Source organism: Charadrius vociferus, unplaced genomic scaffold (genome assembly GCF_000708025.1).
Source record: "Charadrius vociferus isolate BGI_N301 unplaced genomic scaffold, ASM70802v2 scaffold43, whole genome shotgun sequence".
In the NCBI taxonomy this organism is placed as follows: Eukaryota; Metazoa; Chordata; class Aves; order Charadriiformes; family Charadriidae; genus Charadrius; species Charadrius vociferus.
Genome location: NW_009648043.1, coordinates 5,701,865 through 5,711,281, shown reverse-complemented (window position 1 = coordinate 5,711,281; position 9,417 = coordinate 5,701,865). Strand labels below are relative to the sequence as shown.

Genomic DNA, 9,417 nt, shown 5'->3' with positions numbered 1-9,417 from the left:
AAGTAGACCCTGAAGTACTTACCCTAGTTTTCCATTTCAGGATGGACTTTGATCTTTCATGATCTGTTGAATGGTCACTTGACAGCATCGTCACTGTGCTTAAAGAAAGAAAAAACATCAAAAATATAACAAATAAGAATTACTTACTAAGTCAGTGTCATACAAATGAAAATGAAATTAAAAACTATGAACCCTGCTCCTTTGATCATGCCACTACATATCTAACTGCTGTAGAGCTACAATGGATGCAATAAGGAAAACACTTTAAGAGTGAAATGTTAGAGTTAGCATTGTCACATTTTTGACAGCAAAACCAGGACATGACACAGGATTGACAGATGGATGTGTCCACCCCTTAACCCGCCCAGCTAGCCCAGGCTGAACTGCTCGGCAGACAGTGGAGTGAAAATGGGAACTCTTCCCACCTCAGCAGCACCATAAGGACCTTCACTCCTCTTTCCCCAGGAGCCTCCAGCAAATACCTGGGCCCTTCATCTCAGATTTCCAGTTTCCCATCCTTCTACTGCAGATTTTCAGTTTTGTTGCTCTTTCCACCCCACAGCTCTTAGTCCAACCCAACCCAAGCCCCACTCTATTTATTCTGTCTTACTGTTCCCCGCTCCTTCCATCACACAAATTCTTTATCCTCCCATATCCATCCTAGAAACCAAAACACTCCTCTGCCCTTTCAGAGCATCCACTGTTACCTGGTGCAGCACAGGCTTTGCTGTGCCTGCTCTCCCTGCGCAGAGCATCCAGCTCTTTCCTCCTTCCCAGCCCACGCTGCAGCCCAGCTGCCTGCTGGCGCTCCTCCATTCCCCCTGCACTCAGCTGAGACCCTCCGCTCCCTCAAGGCAGTGGCCTCCTCGGTGAATCTTCCCACAAAGTCTTGGCTCTCTTCCTACGCTTGGCAGGGTCTTCACAAACAGAAACAGTAACTGCAAGTAGCAAAAAAGGAGGGAAAAATAAAATCTGCCTCGATGGAATTCAGAGGGCAAAAATGAGAACGTATTCAAGGAGAAAAAAAAGCCAACAGACCAACAGTAGCCCTAATCCTGACCCCATTCAGACAATGGGAACTTTGCATTTGACTTTAACAAGGGTCAGATTCAACACATAGTATTTCTTTTGAAACACAGTTTTCTCCCCTGCCTGTTCTGTGTTCCTTAATCTTGTGCTTTACATTGTGTACAGGGGGAGCCATTAGTCAGAAAATTAATAAAGCTGCTAAGTAACACAATAAATTGTGGAGCACAGTAGATTAACAGACTGACACATTATCTGTTAATTAATTTTGAGTAACAGTGTTACAAGATAATCTAGTGTTATTATTTCTGGCAACACACTGACTATATCCTCTTCTCTTCTCCAGGAGCAGTACCAGTTTCTGTACAAAGCTATTCTCAGCCTCGTCAGCACAAGGCAAGAAGAAAACCCTTCAGCATCTATGGACAGTAATGGCTCAGCTTTACCTGATGGAAATGCAGCTGAAAGTTTAGAATCTTTAGTTTAATTAAGACATCAAATTAAACACACACATACCTACATCACACCAGTTACACCTGGCGTTTACCATTATGGTTTTCAGTTTTATACTTTGAGGGGGGTGGGATGAAATCTGTCCAATCACTATATATATATATATAAAATCAGATCCCAACCCTTGCTCAAACAAACAGTCATTTCTGTTACATATGACTTTACTGCAGAACTTTTATCATTAACAATGTGTGCCTTTTCTTGAAAGATTTCTTGTAATACATTGTTACGTCTGGACTAACTTGATTGACTTTTACAGTGTTTCTAAGAATTGAATTGTGGTATGTTTTTTCAGTATTAGTTTTTGATTTATCTGGCTTTACTTTTAACTTAAAATTATCATATTTATAGATGTTAGGGGACTCTCAATTACAAACATGTCATGGGTTTAGTATTTGATTTATTTGCTGTATTTATAACAATTTACAATTGCTAGAAATGTAACTTTTAATATAGTAGAATGTAAATAAAATACTGTTCTCCATAACATGCGACATTTTAAGACTTCAATCAGACATTTAGAATAGTAATCTGATACTTACTGTAAATACTGCTACTTCTGTAGTGATCCATGGACCAAATTTATATTTATAATTGTAGATTTTTATATTTTACTACAGAGTCAGTTTTCTAGTTCTGTGTAATTGCCTTGTTAAAATGATGTAGTCCAGGATGTTTTTATTTTAACAAAGTCTTCTGATATATAATTGTGCATCTTAAGCAATTAACCTTCATATAGCTGCATGTGATTTTAACTTTTTGTGGGAAATAGAAATCATTTGTTTTGAAATGAGAAGTTTTTACCAGAATAGCACCTGTACTTGGCATTGTTAAATTGTTTTTACCTATGGCATTGCAAAAATAAATATAAATATTCCAGTCTGCTTTTAGCCGTCTTCCACATACATTAAACAGTTGTCACTGTCATGCAGGAGAGCTTTTACTTACAAGAATAAGGACTCAAGGCTGACCTGCGACGGCTGCTCTTCCCGAGGAATCTGCGAGTTCAGAAGACACTTTTGGAAAACTTTTTTGTTATCTAATCTCTGTTCCACTTCCAGCCGTACCCATAGTGTCCGTGTTAGCTCCTATTTTTATAGCCTCTCCTTGCGTGTCTCCCAGTCTGGTCGCCCACAGGCTAATGGGCTGTCCCAGGCCTCCAAATTGCCTTAATTGCCCCCTCACAAGACTTCTCCGTGCTGGCTTTGCTCCAGATCATTCATTCAGCTGCCGGGCTCTATTCTGCTTCCTTTGCCAAAGAAAAAGCCAAACTCTGGGAAGCAATAAAGCAAGTAACCTCTGCAAGAACAAAAGCAAAATGTTTCAACTTGGCCTCTCAACTGCTTTCTGTAACCTTCTGAACTGGCAAGAAGAGATACCGATTGTACTGAAGGTGGTTTCACTGAGGAGGGTAGAGGAGTCTGGAGCAGAATAGGTCTTTGTTTAAAACCAACACAGGCCATGAGAGTAGTTATTTTCTCACTTTGGTACGTTCAGTTGCTATGTAGAAATACTGAGAGCAGAGATAAAGTTCTGGATCAGAATGTCACAGGAACTTCAGTAAAAAATAAGGATGGAAGAAGACTGACTTGATGTGGACTTGGAGATTTTAGTTGACTGATGTCCTGAAGCGAGGGTGTGTGAGGGATCTCAGTGTGCCAGCAGATAGATCTAGATGTCCTTCAGCAGTGCGGGGTTGAGGATAGGTGGAGCTGCAATAAAGCCAGAACAAGTTTAGGTTTAGAGGAATCTAAACGGTGGAAATTTAAAAAATCCTGGTACGGTTGATATCTGAAATGAGTGTGAAGGTGCTAGACCAGGAGACAGTGTGGCATAGAATGACAGAATAGTAAAGTAAAGCAGACTTTTTCCTGCTCTTGTCCTCTTTTTTTTTAAAAAAAGTCATATAAACAAAATAGTCAAAACAATGTACAATTTGTCTTATAAAGCTGTGTTAACATGTGAATGCACTTGAATTCTCTTTGATGCTTGACCACTTGTCTTTATAACCACAGCAATGTGGTCCCAGAGGTTATGGAGTGGCTGAATCATAGAATTGTCTAGGTTGGAAGGGACCTTTAAGATCATCAAGTCCAACCATCAACCTAACACTGCCAAGTCCACCACTAAACTATGTCCCTAAGCACCACATCTACATGTCTTTTAAATACCTGCAGGGATGGTGACTCAACCATTTCCCTGGGCAACCTGTTCCAATGCTTGACAACCCTTTCTGTGAAGAGATTTTTCCTAATATCCAATCTAACCCTCCCCGGTGCAACTTGAGGCTGTTTCCTCTCGTCCTGTCACTTGTCACATGGGAGAAGAGACCAACCCCCACCTTGCTACACCCTCCTTTCAGGTAGTTGTAGAGAGCGATAAGGTCTCCCCTGAGCCTCCTTTTCCCCAGGCTAAACAGCTCCAGTTCCCTCAGCCGGTCCTCAGAAGACTTGTTTTCCAGACCCCAACCAGCTTTGTTGCCCTTCTCTGGACACACTTCAGAACCTCAATGTCTTTCTTGTAGTGAGGGGCCCAAAACTGAACACAGTATTTGAGGTGGGGCCTCACCAGTGCTGAGTACAAAGGGACAATCACTTTCCTAGTCCTGCTGGCCACACTATTCCTGACAGAAGCTGGGGTGAATCCATTGGGCTTGGAGCCCCAGGGGTCCACCAGAGTCAAATGTGGGACAATTTGACTGTCTCAGCCCAAGTACCGTTTGCAGGACCATGGAGGACACATGTTCCACACAGGGAGATAGACACACACACACAGAGAGAGTGGTAGAAGCAGGATTCATCACACGGAGAACTGGAAGAGGGCACGGCCCAGCAGCCTGCTTACATGCACGCAGCCCATTTTACCCCTTTGCTCTCCATTTTCCCTTGCTTATTCTTTCCCTGTGCACCTTGATCCCTGTGTTTCTCCACCCTGGTCTCTCTTGCCTCTTTGCAGATAAAAAACCTCATTAACTTTTCTTCACGGGCTTTGGTTTTGTTACAGCCATACCCAAATGTGAAACCTCTGATGCTGCCACTTAGACGATCTCAGCTGTACATGGTATTACCAACACAGTTACCTGGGTGCTTCTGGCCTTGCAAGCTTGTCTTTCCAAAACATCTCCACCAGGGTTTGGCCTTCCCTCACATAACGCCCCGTGAACCACCTGTGAAATGCAGCTGGGCTTCGCGGCACTTCTGGTGACGCCTGTCCGCTGCTCACTCTTTTTTTTTCCCCCGTGGTCCTTGTCATACCTGTGGATTTACTAATTCTGAAGTCCGGGAAGAACAAGGCTGAGATATGGCTGCTAAGCGAAAGCGAACTTACAGTGTATCCCTTGTGAAATTAAACACCATTGAAAAAGAGGATCTAGATTTTTGTTGTTGTTGTTGTGTTCTATTTATGTTATTTTGGGGGTGATAAGAGTTTCAAATATACAGAACCTGCTCATTGTCCCAAACAATACACATTTTTATACCACTGCTGAATTACACCTACATGTTCTTCACAGCTCTCAGGCACAAAGCTGGTGTACACAAAGGTGTGTATGGGTCGCTCGCTGAGGAAGGGAATGTCTCCTTTTTCCAGGTGGCCTGGGGGTTCCGCACTGCTTCCTCTGAAGCACTTGGGTTCACTGACACCCTCCCCTTGCACATCTAGGCTAACAAGGGCAGCTATATGATGTCATCTCTCCCGCTCGTTCCAAAAACATAGACATGATTTCTTTCTTAATCTCTAGGGGTGCCTGTACGAGAGAGGTTAATTGTGATCTTATGGCCATTTCCAAACCATATACCATAATCTTCTTACTGCGTACTTCTGCACTTCACCGTATTCGTACACAACAGAAGAAACTGTAATGCTCGTGTGCTACTTCCCCAGTCCTTTCTTTAGGAAAATTGGCTTGTAGCCTCAAATAACTTCGTGCATATTATCTTGATACCTTCTGTTAATGGAATTGCAGTTGCATATAGTTGTACATACAAAGTAGTTTTTAGGCCAATTAATTCTACTATGTTTTGCAAGCCTCTAAGGACCAAAAGCGAAACGGGAATCCTCCTTTCTAAAATCCCATCTTGATATAACTGTTCCTTTCAACCTAAACTGTTTTGCAGACATTTTAAAATGATAATCCAAGGAATCAGCTGTCGTTCAAGGTTTCTTCCAGAGATGTTTGTAATCACATTCATCATCTTAGCATGCTGACAAGTTATTTAAAACATAAGTGCTTAGGATAATCTCTTTACTCACACATATTGGTTCTGATCTAGAAAAAAAATAAGAATCATAAAAAATCTTCTATAATCTTCAACCGTGATGGATTACAGATTTTAATAAATGCGTGTCAGTTCCCCTCTCAGACAAAGGCCATATTCTAATTAATTTTTTTCTTGTAATCCAAGCTACAGACTCAAAAGACACATAGCCTGCCTTTTCAAACTGGGTCAAGTGTGGAAAAGATGTTATGTATCATCTCCTGCAAGAAGTAGGATATTAAGAAACGATGTCAGTTTAAGATTTTTATTTTTTTTTTAACAAAGCTGCAAGTCGTATGTGCCAAGGAAAACTTTATTAGTGAGCTGCCTCCTCAGAAATCATAGGCGAGTGGACAGTTGAAAAAAAAAAGAAAAGAAATTTACTAACATCACCAACTGTTTAGTGATTGTGGTGTTGTGATTTAATACCTGTGGAAAAGCTTTCCAAAAGTCAGCAATAAACAATGAATAGAAGTCATACAAACTCATAGCTATCAGTGCAACAGCATATTAGTTAAAGATCTTAGTATAGACTTTGAAAATCAGTTGGCTGAACTAGTTTCAGCAATGTTTTAACACAACGCTTTTTACCTGGCACAGTTCATTGCAATAGCCGAGGATAACCTCTGTCATTTCAGATGGGTTGAAATTTTCTGTGGTAAATTCTTACTTCAAGATGAGTTTAGCAAAGCTGAACTCGTTTCTCTCTCTAATCGTTCTGAAGCATAAGCAAAGCAAGGCTGGGGAAGAGAGGAGCCCTGTTCTCTTATTGGGGTTAAAAACAGAAACAGAGACCCAACTGTTCCCACAGTTCTGAGGTGTCCTACGTTACACTTGTTTTCACTGCTTCCCCGCAGCAGGGCTGAGGTCTGACCATCCATTTCTGTATCACAGGTTTGTGCTTTGGTGGATTAGGGACTTAACTTTCAAAGGGACAAGAGGAAAGAGAAGTGTCTCAGGACATTTGGCCCCATTTCCCCGATTCCCTTCTGTTTCCAATTGCATTATTTTCTTTTTAGAACAAAAAAAAAAGTAGAAAAAAACCCACCCTTCTGGCTTACTGAGCTCATTCCCTTGTTTTAGCAAAGTCACATCCTGTGACCCTGTAATTAGTCACAGCGGATTTGGGATGGTCTAATTTGCCTGGATAAATTCTGCTGGACACTCAAAGCTAGATTTCTTTTTTTTCTCCCTCTCCCTCATTAGTTTTCCAGCCTAATCACAATCACTTCACCCCCTATTTTTTTCCCCCTTAAACAGCTATTATGCTAGGAGCACATGCCCTTTGTCCAGCAGTCACACTTTTGTGCTCCGGTCCCTGAAAAGGGATGTAATTCTCACCTACAGGAATATCGGGGGCAGAGAGAACGTGAAACACTGAGGCAAGGAATGGAGTCTGAGTGTAACGGGGCTCAAACTCCTCCATCTCAGAAAGAAACTGGGATCTTGTCTGTCATGGAGAGCTGGCACTAGAATAAATTCCAAAATGAAAAAAATAGGAGAGACACAGTGATAAAAATCTGTTCCTTGCAGCCTGATGTGAACAGCTTAAGAGCCTTTCAGCCCAGGCAGTGACAGAAGAAACCAACCCATGTATTCAGCTGAGCAAGGCCCTCAAGCTGAGACAGGCAGTGAGACGCCAAGCTTTCATTCCTTCCTGGGGCACAGGGAGACATTATACATATACTGTAGCCTTCCACTTAAGTAGTTGTCCTCATGCCCAAGCACAAAACACGTACTAAAAAACTGCATCTCTTAAGATTATAGCTGAAGATGATGTCTAGGTACACATATGTATGTATATAAATATATATATGGGTGTTAGATGTGGATGCTTAAACAATCCTTGAAGAGTCTTCTCTTGTGAGTCTAGCAAAAAGTATGGAAAGGTATTTCACGTGCACGGAGAAATCCATATGTAGACACCCTTTCAATATAACCACCTATGTAAAAAAACAAATCCCGTTCATGTACATCTCATTAGACTGTAAAGACGATGTGACGACAAAACACAGGTTTTCAGATTTATTTTTCAAGCAATCATCTTGTGTATAAGATACAATTATCTTTCCAATAATATGCAAAGAGAACTGAGAAGTCTAATCTTCATACAAAAGCTGAGCAATAAATTCATTTAAGTCTAAACTTAGAAAACGAAAAGCAGCATTGCACTGGGAAACAGAAATATATTCTGATACAAAATGTTTCAAAAATAGTAGCAGTGTTTCTTGAAGAAAACACTCTGTAGCGCCTTCTTTTTGTGCTCCAAAGAGATTACATACTTTTTAAAAATTCCAATTTTCTTTGCATACTGCATTTCCTGGGCAGAAAAGCAAGCAAGGTGCATGCATACACACAGATTCACAACTCTGCAGTTGTGTATTTGTGGGGTAAAGGAGGGAACAGAGAATTCAGTGAAATCCTGGTCTCACCAAGCACTGGACTGGAAGGCACCAGCAGATCCGAGTCTAATTTTAACCCTTAGTTGTAGACCTTCGATCTCTACCGGGGGGAGGAGAAGGCAGCAGAGCGCTGAACATTCATTGCAGGCTCCATCCTTACCCCAGTCGCACGTACCAGCCACACAACAGCCCAACCGCCTGCAAGGTCAGTGGGAAGTAAACCAACTTAGTGGAGCCAGGATTTCCTCTGATACTCAGCACACGCATGGCACTGTAACAGAATCCAAATTTGACAGTACAAAAGCATTCAGTGGTTCAGTATAAAAAGCCCTCCTCTCTGACAATAATACTTTGCCCTTCATTCCTCCTTCTCCCTTTGGCTTCTTTCACCCTCCTTTTTGTTGCAGCAGCTATTTCATGACACATGCACAAAGAAAATCCAAATCCTGAGTAGCAAGACTTGGAGGTCAAAACTTCAGCTACTGTTATGGCTGCTTTTCCTGGCGGGCAGAGCAACACCTGGAATTCCAGCCCCTCGGGACCGCGAGCATAGCACTACGCTTCTCAGGAGGTAAAAGGCTGTGCGTTTATCAGCAAAGTGCGCGTGTGAGCAAAGCTGGAAGCAGACACTTTCCAGCGTCAGTATTCAGCTTTAGAAAAGGGGAGCTCCAGACAATTGCACAGGTACCAGTGCAAATGGTATCTGCCCACAGCGCTGCATCTCACAGGGCTAACTGGTGATGCCTAAGCCATGCTTGCATTGCAAGGTAGCGTAGAAATCCCTGAGCAAAAGCCACAGAAGCATCCCTGAACTGGAAGGAAGCAACTGCTGTTTTGTCAGAGAGAAGCTGCACTGGGGCTAAAGTTCAATTCTGGGCTGATGCGGCTAAACTGGCGCCAGAGCCGGGCAGGCACGGCTGTGCAGCACAGCGCTTACCCCCAAACGAGCCGGTACGCTGCAAACTCTCATCAGTCTGAAGCGGCACTGTATTGAGTAGTATGCATAGGCTCCCAAATGAACGCTTCAAAAGCATAATAGCAAAAGGACAGAAGCTAACTCCAAAAGTAGTGATTTAAACCTCTAATCCTACTGCATTTCAAAGCTGCTTATGCTACACAGTCTATTCCCTTTGTAACATTACTTAACCTGGACGAGGCACACAGTGTAAGTGGAAGGAGTAAACATGTCATTTGGAGCGGCTTCTAAGCACATTAGCTTG

The 9,417-nt window shown here is 42.2% G+C and overlaps 1 protein-coding gene across 1 annotated transcript in view; it reads left to right on the top strand.

Moving 5' to 3' along the window:
• The window catches only part of PTPRZ1 (protein tyrosine phosphatase, receptor-type, Z polypeptide 1), a 148,955-nt gene extending 146,534 nt beyond the window's left edge, over positions 1–2,421 (top strand). The window contains exon 29 of the mRNA XM_009883671.1: positions 1,373–2,421. Coding sequence (XP_009881973.1) covers positions 1,373–1,513 — 141 coding nt within the window. The 3' untranslated portion in view covers positions 1,514–2,421. The remainder of the gene's footprint in view (positions 1–1,372) is intronic.
• The last annotated feature ends 6,996 nt before the right edge of the window (positions 2,422–9,417 follow it).